The following is a 20,530-nucleotide window of genomic DNA, read 5'->3' on the forward strand; positions in this document are numbered from 1 at the left end:
GAGATCACTCCGCAGTTTACAGAGTTCACCCGGCCGTTACGTCATGAGGCTGGGGACTTTCCCATTACCCAGAGACCACACACACACACACACACACACACACACACACATCTGAGCGCTCCTCTTTTCACTGCCTTACAATATTCCGATTTTTACTGACATGGTTACTTTTAATTCATTTCAATCATTTATGGCAATAATAGAACAAATAATAAATTATATATATCTATACAAATTACTCATAGTTACTTTTGTCGTTTGTATAGCAAGTGTGCTTTCTTTGGATGCTGCAGAAAGAATTAAGATTAATTATTATAACTAAAATATCCATCCGTCGGAGCTTGGTGGGAAAAGTCAGTCAGGAAAACATACGTCTTTTCTAACTGTTGTAATGATCGACATAATAAAACATCACATTAAAAACATTATTAAAACCCTAAAGCTAATTCTAAACAGAGACAGAGGATAGGATTGAGGTGTAATTCACCAGACGGCGTAGCCGGGACTAGTTTCTGTAGTGCCGTAGCGGAAGGACATGCTGTTGCAGTTCGAAGGTGTAACTTTAGTTGCAGCCCTGTTGCATCAGATCCGCAGGGGATTCGCTGAGCGCTGTAACAATGTGGCCACACCATTGGTTTATCTGGGGGAACTTTTTCATTTCTATTGGCCTGCCATCACTCTTCCACTGATTGCTAATCATTACACATTAGCACCAGGCTGAGGCTGGTTTACTGTACAGCACAGCCAGCGGTGTGTGGGGAAGAGAGAGCATGACCTCCAGCTGAGATGAGAACACAAACCGCCTGTTAAAACCAGCCACAGGTCGTTTGTGTCCTGTCTGCTCCCCTAGTTTCACCTCACTCAGTGTGTCCTCTGTGAAATATTTGTGAAATATTCTCTGATTTACTGACATACATTCTTTGGAAGCTACACCAATCTGAAGTCCCGTCATCAAACTTGTGATGCAGATGATGAAGTTCACCGTGTGTGCCCTTTACCACCGTGTGAGGTTTTCACACACAGTTACTGTAAGTGACAGCATGGCGCATCGTGGAAGTGATTCTTTTAAGTTTTTGTTTTTGAAAACATTTTTGTGAAATTACGAGTGATGTTCTGATCTGCCTGCACGGACAGTTGAGGTGAGGAGAAAAGTGGAGCTAGTGGCTGCTTGGTTCATGGACTTTTTTAGGTGTAACACAGTGAGTTTAGTCCTACAATATAATACAGAGTGCGTAAAGATATAGATTTAGATTTAAGACATACTTAATTAGTCGCCATGGGTACATCTCCCCTCTGCACTGACTCATTAGAACTATTTAGGAGCATATTTTTACCTAACATTCATTTTTCCATCTGTAACATTGATATGAAGCTCAGGCAAACACAGACAGGAAGCAGTCGGACGTACAGGCCTGTCCACAGATTCACATTTTAAATGCTTTATTTAAATCTGCAAATGACATGACACGTAGGCAGGAATCAAACGTTTAGAGAGGTTCTCTGATGCTCAAGGTAAAAGATTTAATCAAAGGTTAAAGAGAAAACAAGTGTGCCACCTGTTACAGCAAACCAAATATTTGTAGCTCTTTGGGAAGCCTGCTCATCATAACCAACTACTGCAAAATATCAGTGTGATATAATATCAGAATGACCGGTTATTGTATTCTAGTTTTCTGATATTTGCATTCAGGGACTGGTTCTTGATGGGATTATCAGAAAAAGCTTTCATTCATGTAAAGGTCAAAAACACAAAGTATGTCCAGGATTCAAACTTTTAATTACAAAAGCTGTTATACAACAGCTCATGAGGGACATTAAACCTTCCTTACATTGTACTGGAGTGTTTGGACATGGTTACATCTCTTGTATCATGTCTCTGACAGCAGTGGCAATTAAATCAACACGGACATGAGCAGCATAAAAGCCAATCTCAGCTCACAGACACTCACAGTCATGATACATGCAGCTGATTCTACGCGTTGATCAGGGTCACTGAGTGGCCAGCAGAGTGAGGAGTTTACACACACACACACACACACACACACACACACACACACACAGCTATTTAAAATTGACTTTGTATCAATATATCAGTACCGTCATTTCTTGAAGCTGTGGCAGTCTATTTTTTTAAATCAAATGTCATGTCGTGATGCACGATGAATTGAACTAAATAGATGTGATTTTCTGGAGAGATATTGTAATATATCCACCTCACCATCATCTATTTTAGCACAGTTTTGTAAAATGATCTATAAAGTCAGTAAATAAGAGAACAATAATAATAATAATAATAATCATCTTAATAATACACTTTACCAACATAACCATTTAGCATTAATAAGCAGTTTATAAATGTTTAATAAATGGTTTATAACACATTGTATTGTAGTCATAGTTACATTGTGCGCACGTCAACAACTGAAACTCCACCTGCGGGCAGCCGGAAGTGGAGGCTGGTGTTTAACTGAATAATGACTGATATTATGGAACAAATATTGTAAAGAACAAAAACCAAAAAACAACAACAAAAAAGTTTTTAAAAAAATCAATATCATATATTGAGTTAAATTGGGTTAAAATGTTGCCTATAATAGAATTAAAATGTCTAAATCAAAGTGTCAAAACCAATCTTTGTGTGTGTGTGTGTGTGTGTGTGTGTGTGTGTGTGTGTGTGTGTGTGTGTGTGTGTGTGTGTGTGTGTGTTATAGCTACACATAATTCTATCCAGACCAATTCACACACACACAAAATGTGCTTCTCCGTACAGTTTCACCAGCCACTCTCCACTCTGACGCCGTTACAAATCATCATCTCTGTTCCAGCAACGCCATTTCTATTTAACAGAAGCGTCATTTAATGATGAGCTTTAATGAACCGTAGAAAAACAAGAAATCTAGTACAACAGCAATCACTGCAGGAGTAAAACATTAAAGACATGAAAGTTAACCACAGAACAGATGTGGATGTTTTTAATAATCTTAACAACAGTCAATTCCAGCTGACATAGAGTAAAACAGACACATGATGGAGTGAAGCTGACGCACAGTGGCAATAAAACTGCTGCTCTCAGGTGACAGCAATTTAAAGAAAATGAAATGTGTGTGTTAACCACTTTTTTTCTGCTGAATTGTGTCTGATAATCCGTCTGTAACTTCTGCCTCAGGTTTCAAATCTGTAAAGTGATAACAAGTGTTTTACCACACCAGCCAATCATCACAGCTTTTCTCTTATCAAGTGTATTTGATGTGTCGGCCCCCGGGCTGTCACTCTCTGTGTGTTTCCTGCACCTGACCTCCAGACTGCTTGTGTGGCTTGGCAGGCGGTGTGACAGGTAGGATGTGTGGAGGTCGGACAGGCTGGTTGACACCCCGCTTGTCCCGCTGCCCTCATTAGTAAAACCAGGACGGCTCTGTGCGGCTCCCTGGCTGGAGCTCCTCTGCCTATCCTCTGCCTCCCCGACAAACCAAAAGCTGATTGAAGCAGCCAGGTCTTCCTGTTGCTATAGTAATAGGCAACACTGGCTCACCCCTCTCAAAAACATGTTTTTGGCATCCCTGTAGCCGTGGGTTTTATGGCCTCCCCCTCAGAGTTCTTCCACCCCCATTGTTTACGGTGTTCGTCTTGCTATTTTTGCAGACAGTGCAGTTTTTTATTATGCATGATGCACCTCTTTAGTCGCGCATGAATTTGTAATCATCGTAGGTCGCAGAGATCAGGAGAACTAGTGGTGATATGTGCAATGCCCCTGCAAGAATTTTATATGAAACCTGTTTTATAACCTCGAACCAATCCCTTATTAAGATCAGTTATGAATGTATCAACAGCATTTGAGTGTTTTCCTAAGTTTAAGAGTAACCATCCACAGGGGAAAAGAAAACACTCATTTAGAATTATTAACTCAATTATATTTGGAATTATAAAGCAAAGTATAAATTTCACTATTTTATTTTTTGACTTGCTCAAAATAAAATTATGAGCCTCTGATTTAAAGAACTAAAATATAAATATGTGTATATGAAAAAATTAAAAATCTCAGTGACCTTGCCACAAACATAACCTCCCATACTGCATACTGTATACATACATTTACAGTAGAGTCCACCGATTTCAGTGTTGTGTGCAATAGTGGATCCACAATGAATTCCTTAACTTGCAGGCTTTTTCTGTATTGCGGCGAAACGATTGCCTGCTTTTTGTGCAGTATTGCCCTCCATCTGTCCGTTTATACTGTACAACCATACAGGAGCCCTCTCCAGCAGTGCATCGTGGGATGGGAAGAGCCTCCTTCAAAGACACAGACGGCCATGCACTCCTTTACTATGGCACATTGGTATCAGTTACACCATAATTTCATCACCAGCAGCTCCCTGTGAATCCTGCTTACATTAACTTTTTACAGGGATTGGCAACACAGAGGCAGAGATGCATGGCAGTGCCAGCACTTGAACCCATTTAGATTTAGCCTCCTATTCAGTAGTTAGTCTCAACATATTGTTATTTGTTGATGAAGTGTTGTATTTGTCTGAACAAATGGTCTGAATTGAGAAGAATCCCTGCAGTTACAGTGGGATTACATTGAGAGAAAAGGCGAGGGGGATTAAAAAAACAACAGGATGGGGAGACTTCAAAGTGGTAAAGTATGCAGGGCTGTGTTTGAATGACGGCTGGCGTATTGTTTTGATAAGTGTTCCCTGAGGAGAACATGTGAGGGAGGGTGTCACTTTCTCCTCTCATCTCTGCGATAGGGAGCTGGGCACCAAGGGAACGTCAAAACCAGCCGTAATTACAGCGTTCATACAACAGTGCTGCAGAGCCGCCGGTTCACACTCACACAGCGGCACAAACACACACATACTCACACTGCACAAATGCAAATGAATTAATTTGCTTCAAACATGAACCTAAATGAACATGTTAGACCCTGAGATAGTGATGATAATAGCGGTGCACAGGGAGCAAGGAAGAATATCAAATGTAGACAATTTGATCCAATCCCCATGATACACACGGCTGCTTTCATCACTGCTCAATGAGATTGTATCAGTTACTCTAAGCGCTCGTTAGGAGACAAAGCACAATGTCAAATACACTGAAAATATCTATATTTGTTTACAGTGAGTCTGAAAATTTAATTGCTGTTACATTGTTTCTGCTTACAAATGCAAATTACAACAGCAACATGAATAAACATGAATGAATTAACCCATTGCTTTGGCCATGAACATCCTTTAGATGATGAAACGATGATCGCTGCGGGTTTCATTATGAAATCTGTTTCATTATGACAGCTCGGCTTATTTCACAGATTTGTCGATTTAAAGATTGCAAACAAATTGAACAAAACAAAAAACATGCATGTGCATGAGAGTAGAGAAACCACAGGAAACAGCCACACACCGTAACAAAGGTCATTTTCTGCTTATTTAAATATTTGCTCAAAATGTGACATTTCTCCAAAAAGCACAATCATCTTACACATCTTCTCCATTTTTTCTAACTGCAGGGAAAAAACATCATTTTGATTGACCCCTGAAAAGTATATAATAAAAATAACACTCACACAAAATGAGTGGAAAAAATGGGCCCTGACCACAGTAACAATATTACTGAGCTTACAGGTTTGACTATTGTACTGTTAATTCATTGTTAGTCTGTTGCAGTGGTCCCCCAACCTAAGGGTCCGGACCCCCACAAAGGTTCATTAGATGAATGCTGGGAGAGGAAACAAGAAAAATAAATGCTGCTACATAAGATTGTGTTTATTTTTCAGACTTCTTTCTCATGATCTTTTATCTGTCCGGGCTTCAAAAAAGCAGTCAAATGAAACAGTCTAATAAGGGAAGAAAAAATCACTTTTTCATTCAGCTCCTTGGAACTTGAAGACATGCAATCTGTGACGAGAGGTTGCAAGGAGATGCTGCTTCGTATTTGGGGGTCACAAGCAAGTCAAGTCAAACCTGTTTTATTCATATAGGATAGCCCAAAATCACAATTTTTCCTCAAAAGATTTTGTAATGCGTACAGCATACGGCCCTTGATTCAGACAAGGAAAACAGAGCCCTGACTGGGGGAGAAAAGGAAGACAAAAGGAGAGGGGTCTTTCTTCCAGAACAACAGAGCAGCTAAAAAAATGTTGGTCCACTGATAGATTGTGGCTCTTTACTAAAATCAGATGCAATGCAGTGTTTTCACATCGGCTTTGTTTCATCACATATTTATTTTAGAGACGATGGTGAGACGACTATAACCCCAAACACATTTTAATGCAACATTTGAATTAAATTCAACAAAAATGAGCACTTCACTGGGAGTGAAGGGGAAGCTGAATTGGGGACTTGTTTTTAAAAAATCTCATTTTCAGAGCTGTGGGGTGTGTGCTGGCATAGCATCCTTCCCCCTCTCTCCCTGTGTTTCCTGTGTGTGTCTATGCTGTCACTACCACAATAAAGGCAGAGTGTCAACAGCCTTACCTTAAAAAGCAAAAACACTTCAATAAAATCAGCACTGACCTTCAAAACTACTAACACTTATAATGATGATATGAGCATTAACACACACACAGTGTCTTATACTGTATATTAAATGAGGCAAATGTATGTGGACAGGTGAGGAGGTTTATTGACTGAGACGGGCCATCAGTGTCAGTGGACTGAGGGAAAAAAGGTGTGATGGTTAAAAAACATTTTTTCTATTCTTCTTTCATTGCAGAATACTGACTCTATCAAATCGAGTATTTATTAAGCTTTTTAACTGCTGATCACACACAGAGAATCGAGCAGAGCACATGAGTTTACATCCAGAGAAACCCACATTACTAGATTACTGTTGTCTTTCTCAGGGTGTTCCACCACAGCCTCTCGTAACGATGTTGTGGTTGGGGGAGAGTGTACCAAGCCGTCCCAGCGATTTCAAGTCATTGTGGTCTCATTACAGCAGGCTGTTGGTAATCCTCTGCCTTTGATCTGGGAGCTGAAGGGAGCTGTGTTTTACCGTAGTTCAAACAATGTTCTCCCTGCTCCCTCAGCACCTCCACCAGGAGCCCCGTGGTAGCTGAGGAGCCACAGCCTGACAACATGAGAGAGGGGAACAGAGGCTGGGGGTTGGTTTGCTTTTCAGCTGGATGCAGGTGAGACAGCAGCACAGATGAGGGTTCCCTGATGGTGTTTAAGTCAACCTGAGGTTAACCAGGAGAAGATTGAACATTGTTTTGCATCATTTTGTGTTCTCAGAAAAATGTAGAGTTAAAAGACAGAAAAAAAGAAAAATCCACATAGCAGCAACAAGTTGTGGTTTTAGGAGTCATTTCAGATTTTTTTCTATATCTTGACCATGAGAGCTGTGTTAAAAGAGCTGCCTGTCACAGCCACAAACGAGCAGGTGACACTGAACCAAAACAGGAAAGATGCAAGCTGGAAAATGAAAACAATGACCTGAAAGATGCTAAAATGCTCTGAAGAGAACTGCAGTGTATTCGTCTCTACAAGCTATACCTTCACAGAGACGCAGTCATGCGATCCACTGGGAATGGATTAAAGCGAGGCCTGCTCTCTATTCCTGATCCTTAGTTTAAATAACTTCATTACATGAATTGGTTGAAAATCGGATCCACGGTGCACTGACAGCGCTGTGCGTTTCTATACGTCATTGCTCCACTGGGCTTTCACCACAGATCCTTCTGTCATCATCCCAGAGAAACCAACCAATCAGGAACAAGCAGCTGCAACAATAAACAAGAATTGCAACATGAATTGTTACACTGTTTTTCTGAGAGACATTGTTATATTTCTGTGCTGAACGACAATATTGTGACATTTGGTGTAGTAATACATACAGTACATCCACCTCTGACTTTACACACTTTTCTTTGGCGCTGTCAAAAGGCCTTCTGGGAAATGTAATGTATAAGCATTATTTTCTTAAAGCACATGACAAAATCAGCCTTTTCTGTAAGAATATTCAACTGGTTTTTCATGGGAATGAACTTTAGTGCACTGACCTGTCTTATTCTTCCTTATTTCAACCCACAGACACGCATTTGTAGGAAGATGATTTGAAAGAGGTTGCAGATTTGCTCGCAGCTCTGTGAGGCTGTACAGTGCTGCTTTGAGCTCAATGCAAACACAAGCATGCCAACATACTGATGCTAAGCGCAAATGATATTTAGTTTAGCTTGTTAACATGCCAGCATTTGATAATTAGCCTTAATGCAACGTCCAGCTGAGGCTCATGGGAATGACATTTTTGTTCTTCAGGTATTTGGTCATAAACAACAGTTTTGGATAAGTGTTTGATAAATGTTCCCTGAGGAGAACATGTGAAGGAGAGTCATTTTCTCCTCATCTCTGCGACAGGGAGCCGAGCACCGAGGGAACGTCCAAACCAGTCGTAATGACAGCGTTCATACTGCAGAGTGGCTGGTTCACACTCTCACAGCTGCACAAACACACACTGATGATGACGCTATGAAAAGTTAAGGGATCTCCAAAGACATTCATCCTGCTGGGGACATGAATGTCTGAACCAAATGCTATGGAGATCCATCCAGTGGTCGTAAAGATGTTTCACAAATGTCAGCCTCAGTCAGAGGATTCATCCTCTGAGCATCATGACCGTCCGGTGTAAATTTCATGGTGATCCCTCCAGTCGCTGTGAAGACATTTCAGTCTGGAGTGATGGACCCACCAGCAGATAGACAGTGTCATCCCTAGAGAAAAGATGATGAGAAAAAAAATCTTCCATGATGCAGTAAGATGAAAGTGATGAGTGGTCATAGTGGTCAGGTTTCAGAAAAGAAGGCACAATTTAAAATTAAAACAAAGAAGTCATCAAAAAACCAACCAAGTGTTTTGAATGTGACAAAATGGAGATAACAGCGTAAGAGTATCTGAGGGGGAGTTTTCCTTTAAATCTTAACTCACACAAAGCATGTTCAAGCGAAAAGGCAGTGTCCGGGTCTCTGAAGTACCCATGGGACACTTGAAACTCACCAAGGCGGCGTTTCATTAATCTCTAGAAACTACGCAGCTACAAGAAGTGAGGAAATCAAAGGCAGCTCTCTACTATATCCACCACCTGAAGCTCAACATATCCCTGCTCAGGCTCTGTACACACACACACACACACACACACACACACACACACACACACACACACACACACACACACACCTACACACACACACACACACACACACACACACCTACACACACACACACACACACACACACACACACACGCACACACAGACAAACACACAACCCGTGGATTTTGTTATACCAATACGGGCATCATACAGTCTGATATGGCCTTCCTTAAAAAACTTCTGTAGGATTGCGCTCATCGCTGGCTCATGTACCGCCGCTGCGGCTTTCTGTTTGTCCCTGATCTTCAACATTTTGGTAGAAGTGTGGATTCCAATAAAGGCTTGTTAAACAACAGATTTCATTCTCCGACTCAAGAGGGCCCTGCATGGCCCAGAGGCGTAAGCTGCTCCTTTGAACATCTAAATCCCCATGCAGTGTCTGACTTCCCTTTGTTATTCGCTGGTGGATGTTCCCTCACTGTTTTCTGTGTGTACTATGGCTCTGGAAAGGCTCCAGTGGACCGTGTTCAGGGAGCTTTTAGCTGTAAAAGATCATCTCATTGAGATCATCAAGCCCCAGTTAATTGAACTTTTACATATCTTTGTAGGAGCTCAGGGTGAACATATTGTTTTAATAAAGAATTCATCAGCCAGAGATGGGGAGGCAGATTTAATGAGCTCCTCCCTGGATTAGAGATGAGAGACATGAAACAAACAGGCTGCTCTCAGCCCGAATGTCTGCTGCCCTCTCCTGCCTGCTGCTGTGAACACACACATCACACTCCGGTGCCTCGTAGAGTAGCTGGTGCCGTGAAGCTGTTTCACTGCCAGAGTGCATGGTGTTTATCTGCATTTAATCTCCAGTAATGTGAAACACTGGGAACATGGTCACTCTTCTGTGCTCAGGCAGCATGCCTGTAAATTCCACCAAACAGGAAAAGTGGGAAGGTGCCCTGCCCCCAAAGATCCAGACTCACTGTCTGTCAGCTGGTTTGGTCATTTTATCAGTTTACATGACAAAATTTCAATACTAACAATGCAGGTTCTTCATTATGAACTCTGCTGTGGTCCTGTCATACCTCCTCTCTGCCCTGTGTTACATGCGCATCTTATTTTAATTCATGTTAGGCTCACATTTTTCAAAATAAAGCTGTGTTTAGGCAAGGCAAGGCAAATTCATTTGTATAGCACAATTCATACACTAGGCAATTCAAAGTGCTTTACAGAAGCATAAAAATACATTAAAATCATACATTTCAAAGAAAGAAAGAGATTAGAAGAGAATAGAAAAATAAAAATAAAATAGAATTAAAGGAAAATTAAAAATCAAATATACAGCAAACTAGCGAACACACAGAAAACCTGAGGCCAGTTTCATTTCCATCTTAGAACTGGTTTGTAGCCCTACAGCAGGTTAATCCAGCTGTGACGCATTCAGATCTGAATCTCAGTCAGTATGACAATCAGCTTTACTGGCCAAGTTTCAGTTTACAAAGAGAGAGATGGTTTCCAGCAGCTCCCAGAGTACTCCACAGGGTCAAAGACAAATGTGTTCAATATATACAGTGTACAGTTCACCCTGCTAAACATCTGTTTTGACAATACGTTGATTATCATGCAGCATTCAAAGGCTGATATGATTCATTTAGTTTTTAAATAAAGCCACTGATGGCTGGTATTTCTGGTAATTAGCAAAATATTTTTCTATTTCATTCATGAGACACTGAGCTTCTCCATTAGTCAAGCTAATGAAATCATTTCCTGTTGGCAGCTCCTGGAAGCAGGTTCTTAGCAGGTTTCTTTCTTAAATACAAATTAAATACAATCAATAACTGACAATAACTGTTCCTTTAGGGCTGCCAGAAGGCCTTCTGGGAAATGTGACGTATATTACTGCAGTAATCCCATTCAAGTCTGAACCTACAAACGCAGTAACAATATTCACTTTTGTTTTAATGGCAATCAACTTGTTTCCGACATTGTTTCCGACACAAGTGAATTTTTCAGTGACTTGCCTTGTGCCTTATTTTTTTAGGACATTGTTGGAATAAGTTGGTATTTCCTGGAAGCAGGCTGAAATATTCTTATCTAACAAGCAGATGTTTAAAACCTGTTTTAAAATGATGTTTTTAGGTCTTATTTATAGACAAAAATGACTGTAATGATAATTATTTAAAGTGAGTAAAGTAGAAGTAGACAATGCATGTTGAGGAAAGTGTGCACAACTCGAGATTAAATAGAATATTTATATAAAAAAGTAAGTGTTGTTGAAGAAATGCAGAAATATTTAATAATGTGATCTCAGATTTCCTTTAATCTTTAGTCACACATGGCATGCCAAAGCTAAAAGGTCTAGGTCTCTGGAGCAAACAAACCAGGTGGTGCTGAATCATTTCGAGACAAAAATAGCAACAAAAAACAACATGGCAATAAGATATTGCGAAAGGTTAATCAATGCTGACTTGTTGACCGTTGCCGTCTATGAACCTGAACAGTATGTGAGGAATAACCTCTCTGTGGATCACTGGTGGAAGGTGGAAAAACTGAAAAGTGAAGTGGAAAAAATGGAAAAAAAGAAAATGCTGCATTCAGTTTATGACCTAAGTAAAAGTAAACATGGAGGAGGTAAAATTTACTCAAGCGTATGAAGTAAACACTGAGGAAGACTTTAGTCCCAGTGAGCGAAGAGACCTTGAACCTCCAGTTTGCGAGATTTTTGTGCTTTCAAATCAAGAAAGAAAGAAAGAAAGAAAGAATAGATGTTCGAGCAGGTGAACTGTTATGTGTACTACACTGAAGCCACTGGAAGCCATAAGATTAGCAGACAAACTGCTGTTAATGGCCAGCTTGATTACTTTCATTTACTGCCACATCGGCCTAAACCCTTCTCTGCTGTTCTCTGCTCCATTGTGTCCCCAAATAATCTCACCACTGGACATGTAAAGAAGTAATCTTGAATCTCGAGTGCTAACTTGTTTCCCAGACCCCAGATCTGAGAAAAATTCCATCAAGTTTAATTGTCCCTGAGGAATGTTTCTGACCTCGGTCTGCAGTTACCGAAAACAAAACCTCTCAGACAAAAGTGCAGCACTGTCAATAGATATGAGAATAGGAACAGTGCTGCACACAGTCAGTGCAACCAGAGGCTGAAATACTGTACATTGTTCTAATTTCTGCTCCATTCAGCCCTATTTTGATTGACTTTCGGAGCAGCAGAGATCAAAGGCAGGAGGAGACAAAAGATGAAAGAAGATAAAAGAAGAGCTGCAGGAAAGACATCCTAGAGACTGTCACCTCGCCATGTTGCCTCCAGTAGAGTGGCAAACAGGTTCTCCAAAAAAAAAATCCTGAAATGGATGAGAAACTCTTTCAGCAGTTTCTCTTCGTATTGTTATGCAGTTTTCTGAAGGCTACCTCATTCAGGTATTTACAAAAGTCAGACCACACCATGGCTGCGTGGAAATGACTGTCTCCACTGATCTGTATTCTGCTTCCTGTCCACGCTGAGGAATGAACTCAGGGAGAGTGGCGTGGCAGACAGGAGATTTTTAATATCCTGACAGAAATTCTCCTCATGTTTAGCCTCTCCCGCGTCTGCCGAGCCTCATGTCCTTGAGACACGGTGTGCCAGATTCCTTCTGCTGTGTGTTTGAATTAGTCACCTCCCTCTGCTTACTGGTTCAGACTTGTTGTTGTCAAAAACACACAGGTAGGGGCGCCTCACCCCATCGGCCTACAGGACGCCAATGTTGGTAGATGATGTCGATGATGCTGATGCTGATGATGATGATGATGGCACTGTTACCTCAGAGCAAACTGTTCCATGTGCTTTTAAATCAACAACCTTCAAAGTGGATCACCTTAAAGGAGCATTGCAGCAATTTTACACATCAAGATTAGTTCACTTGTCATGATGAGTACTGTTCAGTCTGTGTAGTCTGTTCTGCTGTATTCCTCTGTGGCTGTGGATGACCTCTGTCAAGTCTGAGAAAATATCCCTGGTGTAACTTTAGCTTGGGCATGGCGAGTACAAATTCTTAACAGAGAGCCTGAATTACAAACTTGGACGTGTGAGGCTTTCATACTTCACACGTCCAAGTTTGTAATTCAGGCTCGGGTGGGCGTTTTCTAATAAAGAGATGCTATCAGATTGCATCACTGGAGTTAGATTTTGGAGTGTGACTTACATTAAAGGTGCCCTGTGGAGTTTTCAAACAAAACATAAAAACTGTGTTCACATCCAATCACTGTCTGTATCCTTGAGCTCCTTAAGAGTTGGTGCTATTTATATTTTAAATCTTGCATTGTTCAGGTCATTTTGTGCTACCCTCTCCTTCACTGCCTTTATTGGCACATTACTGGAGCTCATTGGAAGAGCTAGTGCGAAACCAACAGCAGGAATGTGTATCATGTCACCCAGATACTTGCATACCCTCATAAACATCCTTGTGCGCATGTACAACACTAACAAAACAGGCTCCCACTCATAAAAACATCACTAAAGAGCACTAACAGTTGCCAAAAACCTGCTCTCATTCCCTGAAGGTCCAACATCAATGTCCCTCTGCGTCTCATACTGACACTCACGGTGCCCTTGAGCGTCAGTATGAGGTGCAGCAGGCTCTCAACTAACTCCAGTGTAGACCACTAATATTAGATACTCAACTGCTCCGGCCATCCAACAAGTTCTCATCTCAGCAACTCAGAAGGCCTTTCTAACACATGGTTAATGCTATAGTTGCAGTTCAGTCTAGTCCAAAACTACTTGGTTAGGTTTAGCAAAAGATTGTCCAGCTTTAAGCTAAGCTGATGCTGTACAATTGTATTACACAAACTATGCATTCTAATTTCGCTGTTCAGCATGGTCCAAACACAGCTTGTATGCTTACACTACACCGATCAATCGACCAAAACTGGTCAACTTTTTCGGACTATTGATAAGGTGTTGCAACCCTGCTCAAACTGACCATCAGACAAAAGCTGGTGAGGTCTACATGTAGTCTCATTGTAAAACTGCCAACTTTTGGGTTAAAACTGCATTTACTCTGTGAAGAAGCCCCTCAGGTTTGGAGACAAAGACAATTTCCAATTTCAGATTGTTCAGTTTTATAATGCATCCTTTTCTCTCCATTTCAGCCCTCCATATACACCCAACAACGATCTTAAGTCACAATATCTTTGTTTTGCCATTTTGATCTTTTTTATGTGCTGTTTTTTTTAGATGACCTAATATTGAAATGCAGAGTTTTTTGCAGTGTGCAGTATGAAACTCATTATTCTACGTTCTCTTAGTATTAGAAGTAATGGCAGGGGGCCTGTGTGGAGCCACTCAGAGCCCCACAGACAGAGAGGTCTTCGGCCTGAGGGTATGTCTCCAATACTCAATACTTGTTGCTCAACAGGGTTGAAATGGTCACCATGCCTGTATCAGACAATGGCTGTTTCACCTTCCAGCCGCCCACTCTTTCTCAGCCCTCACTCACTGTGTGCGCTTTTTTCACATTCTTTAGAAACTGGAGGAGTGAACTGCTGCTTGCAGCCAGGACTGTGTGATTCAACTTTTGGGAAGTGGACTCCTTTGGGAATAGGGAGGAGGCTGCAAAGGTCCAACGAACTTGGGGGGAGTGACTGAAGAGGGAGGGTGTGGCGGTGGTTTGGGGGTATAAACAGCAAACCACCACCGCTGCCCCCTCCGTCAGAGCAACTTTGCACCCTGCACATCAGTCTGTGTGAGTCCGGCCCGCAGTGGGGGTAACAGGCTGGAAGTGCGTCCTCCTCCGGTGCAGTCCGGTCCGCTCAACTTGTCCCGCTGCATGCAAAGCAGCGACTCTGCTCTGCAGACATGGCACCTGTCCTCAGAATGCTTGCTGTCCTCATCGCATCAGCGCTGATGGGAACTGCGACATCGGCCCACCTCAACGACACGTAAGTAAAATAAAGTTTTTCAACATCTCATGCTGTCTGCAGAAGTTTGGATTGTGCGTTAAGCGAGTAGACGCCGAGCGCACGCGCCAGTATTTGCGGGAGATGCACGTGATGAAGTTAGGCAAAGGTTGAAAATCACGTACAGCGTGTTTGGTATCACCAAGCACTGAAATCCAGCATCGTCCCGCTGGTGAGGCAGAAAGTCCAGAGCTTGGCCTCAGGGTACTGTTATGCAATCTGGAGAGGCAGTCCCACCACTGTGTGTGTGTGTGTGTGTGTGTGTGTGTGTGTGTGTGTGTGTGTGTGTGTGTGTGTGTGTGTGTGTGTCAAAGTTCCCCCATCTGCTACCATTTACCACCATTTGATTATAATCTGCTCACAGCTGCTCATATTATTGGGACTAAGTGAAACAACAAGTGATCACTGATAAGGATTTATTTGCTTAATCCACTAAATGATCTGAAGTGGAGACCAACAATCAGCTTAGGCTACAAAACCAAACAGCTCTGATAAAGACAAGAACTCGCTGTCTCTGCATATTGATTTGTGTTCTGACCTTTGTGTTGCTGTCCTGTGTGTTCATCTGCGCTGTGGTCACCATGGCTCAAATGCCTTTCATAGTTTACCGTCAGAGTCAAACGACTTTTCATGCAACTTCCTCTCTGGCTAAAACGCCATCAATATTCTCAGCAGCACCACACAAAACTCAATTAAATGTGTCCTTTATTTCTCATTGGCAGCAGCAGGCCCCTGTGTGCCAGCAAGCCTCAAACACACAACATTCAGCAGAGTGGTTGATTGAGTCGAGATAATATGGTGGTTTAGGCTGTCCTTCCATGTCTTTTCCATGGAAAACATACTGATTTGCATATGGCTTTCCCAGTGGTGGAAGAACTACTCAGATCTTCTTTTACTCAAAAGTAAAAGTACAGAAGCATTGTAATCAAAGGTACTGATCTTATTAAATGTCGCCTGAGTAAAAACTTTCCTTCTTGAGTGGCTGAATAAATAACTGAGCAAGTTGCTTTCCACCACTGGTCTTTTTGCACATTTACACCTGTAATGAGAGAGGGCTTTTTTTGGCCACTTGGGGGCAGCAGAAACAAGCTGTAAGCAAAAGTCTGACATCTTTAAGGATTATCTATGTGTTTACATACATTTTCCTGTTTACACGTCCAACACACAGGGTGCACTCATTTGGACTTGTGTTTCATTTCCAACCCATGAATGTTAATTTTATCACAGACTCTCCTTTCACACTCTGTTTTGTTCTCCACCAACTCATGAGAAAAATATCAGGCTCTTTAGCTGCTAAATGCTCCCACTGACTTCCACTGACTGTATGCCTGCTGTTTGGTGCTGTGCACGTAGTTTACATTGTGTTTTTAGCTTTTTCACTACATACGGCTGCCTGCTGTGACAGGACATAACATCACTATGAGCACAGTGTCACTGAGTGAGCAGTAGCGTAAGTAGATGTGGAAAACCAAAGCAAACAGCTGAAAGATGCTAAACGCTCTGTAGAGCTGAGAGCTGCAGTCAACACCTTTCACTTTTACATAATCATGTGACTGACCGGTATTATAAAAGTTATGATTATAGCCCCTTTAATGGTATAATTCCAGTTTCACCACCACCTCATGGCTTATTTAATTTACCAGGTGACTCTAATAATACCTTTAGCTGCTCAGCCTCAGAGGGGACTGGAAAGGACAGGATTGCAAGAATTGATGTGAGAACATTACTGCAATCACAACAAGTGTAAGATTGTCCAAACAGAATGTTTATAATGTTAAACAGAAATGCAAATCTTAGCATCTGCAACACATCATATCCTTTTCTGACTCGTTCTATGTCCTTTCTGTACCTGCAGTATATTTGCAGTGACTGTGAGCTCCCAGGTGAGAGGAGGGAAACAGGAGACCCTTTGTGCCCAGATCCACGGCCCCACTGAGCCCATCTCTTTGACCATCGCCCTGGAAGTGGACTCTGGCAGCACTGTCATCCTGGAGGAGGCTGTCAAACAGGACTTTTACCGCTGCCTGAACTTCCAGGTCTGACTCAACACGCGTACACACACTGTGGCCATTTGCAGAGTGGTGTGAAATCTTTCACTTTGAATCTAAAACCCATTTGATTTTTGGAATTTGCTTCTGCATTTTCAGTGGCAGCAACACAGAAGGGAGAAGAACTTCACTTTTAATGTTTGTGGTGGTTAAATGAATGTGAGGTTTCCAGGCACAGCGTGCTTTCCTCTCCTCGTCCCGCAGCCGTCCATTGAAATGAAGGCACAAATACTGGAGTTGTTATGTACCTAATTATCCAGCCAGCACCATGACAGAGGCTGTCAACACGAATGGTTCCCTGTAAATTACTGCTCTGGTTTCTGTCACACCGCTGCTCACTGTTATGCAACTTACGGGCCTTGATCCATATTGATGTGAAACGACCCGCTGACCCCAATCAGCTCTGTGACAATAACACTTAGTTTCACTTCGCTCCCCAGATTTTGGCCCTGCTGCAGGCCTGGTCTGGTATTTGTCTATCTGCAACTAAACAAAGGCTGCTTTCTGCCAGAGGCTTACTATGTACCTGCATTCCTCTGGAAAACACCCCCTGCCCCCTACCCTCAGACTCACAACACACACATACAAAAAACAGCCCTCACGACATTTGGAAGTGGTTCCAGTCCCTGTTATATAATAGCAGCTCCATTAGCAAGTGAAAACATATGCTATGCAAGTATGACGACATTTCATAATTAACCTTGCAAAGTGGAAGAGGCCTGCTGTTGCTCAATTTCAGCAGAACTCAAATGGATTTGCTTCCAAGCAGTTATGCTAAACCATTATAGTTGACAGATGTTGCACTGCAAGCACACTCCAAAAGAAGGAAAATGCGCAATCTTGAAGTCAACTGGGCACAAGTTATACAAAACTAAATGTAAAAGTCTTCCCTCCCTTCTTTCCTCTCCTACTGTCCCTTCAAATGTCCCCTGGTCCTCTCTGACATGCATGTTTTCTGGTGTTGCAGGTCCCTCCAGTGCGCACCAAAACTGTGGCAGCCATTAATGTCACGATTCAGGGTGAGAGCGCCTCTTTGAGCAAGAAGACCAAAATCCTCATTGAGCCTCCTGCCTTCATCCACATCATCCAGACTGATAAACCTATCTACAAACCTGGGCAGACTGGTAAGAATTTCATGTTGTGGACTTATTACTCTGACCATGTCCACTAGGAGGACATGGAAAGTGCTGGAGCTTCCTGATGCTGCCGCTCTGCTGCACTCGTACTGTTCACACAGCCCACATTATCCTCTCTGCACTGCTTACCAATTCAGCTGCATTTGCAAAATTTTGGACTACATTAGAATATCTGCATAATGCTGAGCCGCTACTTGACAACTTTAGGAATTATATCTATATTCAGCAGACAGAAGAGTGGTAGTTCCTCAAGAGGTGTTGGTGGAAGCTGTGCTCATTAAAACATAAACAGAAAACATCAAATCACAGTTAAATACTCTCTGCACTTCCAAAAATGTAGATTTGGATTGTTTTTCTTAATTTTAATCTATTTTTTGGTATGTTATTGCCAAATTAGTATGCAGCCAGCTTGTGGTATTATTAAACTAGTATGATGCCATTAAGGTTACTTGAGATGTCCCTCCTCGTCCTCCCTGCTGCAGTGCGATGGAATATTCAGTGTATTTGCTGTATTTCCTGTCTGCCTTATTCATGTATTGTTGTGTGTGTTATATTTTGACATAAACAGACGTTATTTTTTTCCACTTCTTTCCTTTAAAGTCCAGTTTCGAATCGTCTCCATGGATGCCAACTTCATCCCTGTAGGGCGAGTGGTGAGTTTTATTTATTTACTTTGACCTTGCAGAATTCTGTGATAGTGTATGATGTGTGTAATTCCCACCAGTGAACTTTGTAATCTGGTGTGATTTCTGCCGAGCAGTCAGTGAATCTGAAGAGCGAGGTCTATTTTGGTTCAGGAGAGTGGGAGGTGAAAGGAGGGATGTTTGTTGATTTTGAAGACAGCGTGGGTGTGAAGCGCTGTGTGGAGTAGTGTGATAAACATGCTGTCAGAGTTCATTTGGCACACACTGCGTTTGACCCAAACATCTGAATCAATACGGGCTCAAGGCCTTTTCCATTTGTCTTGAGAGGCTGAAAACACAAAGGCGTGAATGTGAAATTCATTCAGATGTGTCATATGAAAAGTAGCTTGTTAGAAAGTAGTAAGTCCCTTCAGCTCTAAACGTGTGTTTCAGATGGTCCCATTGGAAACAATAAGGCCATTGTTAAGAAAACGTATGTGTGGTTTATACCCACACTGTGTGTGGCCGCTGCCTCCAACAGTTCATCCAAGATATGTGAAAAATATTCAAAAACCTAAAATGCATGTAAAAATATTCTGCATGTCATGGACATCATTTTACACACATCTCCATCCAATATTAGCCTGATGGTTTTAGTATCTGCAGAAACTTTGGCATCGTGACTACAATTTAGAATAAATTTACAAAGGTTGTCGGGAGTTTTTAGGTGTTTTGGCCTGAAAAGGTGAATCAGAAGTGTCTTGGATCAGATTTTCTGTTGACATGGTGAATATTGCTAACTACCCAGGTCTTCTTTTCATTTAAGAAAATAAAACTTCAGTGAGTTAAGATATGGAAAAACAGACAAGATAAGCTCCTGTAGATTCAAATTCTGAGGGTGTGATGAATGTAAACATGTTTCTACATGTAAAAACAGTAGAAAATTGACCCATTAATGGGTAAACTTTACAGAGGTCTCCTAACGACATGTGTGTATTGTGCACATTCTATGTGCTTTAATCAGTTTTTCCCTAATTGTTGTGTTTTTTCTTTCTTTTTCAGTACAAAGTGGTGGAGCTCCAGGTAAGTGATCGTATGAGAGACCGGCTCATGCAGCCTGCATGGCACCTCTCCTGCCAACCACTGACTAGTTATAGACCACTTACTATTACAGTGAAATAAAAGAGCATCCTTCACTAATGGGACAGATTTCTGAGTGAAGAGAATATGTGGGGCGTGAATCATCTTGAGGGGGCTGTGATCAAACAGTTCATGGATTTCATTAAATACTGGGATCAGATTAGTCTGCGTGAATCTCTGGAGAATTACAGCAATAATTGTATTTTAAAAATTTTCAGGAAGGTTTTTGATATGAAAATACTGTCATATACTATAATACATTTTGAAGCCCCATGTGCAGGATTTTATAACCTATTAACTTCGATAGCCCCCATTTCACAAAGAAAACGGGATCAGTACTATCCAGTCGAGGGACTAAAATGGGCTGAAAGATGCACAGAGGCCACACTAATCTTCACCAGCATTAGATCGTGTTTCTGCAAACAAAAACTTTTGCCATCAGAATAATTTGGACAGTGTTATAATTGCATAAAATTGAACACCTTGGGAATGGAGGAGGATCCATGTCGCCGTATTTCAGAGGATGAACCACAAAGCTGCTATTTGGTGCTTATA

General features: G+C 41.7%; 1 protein-coding gene across 3 annotated transcripts in view; it reads left to right on the top strand.

Moving 5' to 3' along the window:
• Positions 1-14,696: 14,696 nt before the first annotated feature.
• Positions 14,697-20,530, top strand: part of LOC139336874 (alpha-2-macroglobulin-like protein 1) — a 28,055-nt gene continuing 22,221 nt past the window's right edge. Inside the window, exons 1-5 of one of the 3 annotated variants that reach the window (XM_070971168.1) lie at positions 14,697-15,010; positions 16,884-17,064; positions 18,044-18,200; positions 18,813-18,865; positions 19,898-19,918. In XM_070971168.1, the coding sequence (XP_070827269.1) occupies positions 14,928-15,010; positions 16,884-17,064; positions 18,044-18,200; positions 18,813-18,865; positions 19,898-19,918 (495 nt within the window). In that variant the 5' untranslated portion in view covers positions 14,697-14,927. The remainder of the gene's footprint in view (positions 15,011-16,883; positions 17,065-18,043; positions 18,201-18,812; positions 18,866-19,897; positions 19,919-20,530) is intronic. The other 2 variants (XM_070971170.1, XM_070971171.1) reach the window with 2 other exon arrangements.

Source organism: Chaetodon trifascialis, chromosome 9 (genome assembly GCF_039877785.1).
Source record: "Chaetodon trifascialis isolate fChaTrf1 chromosome 9, fChaTrf1.hap1, whole genome shotgun sequence".
Classification (NCBI taxonomy): Eukaryota; Metazoa; Chordata; class Actinopteri; order Chaetodontiformes; family Chaetodontidae; genus Chaetodon; species Chaetodon trifascialis.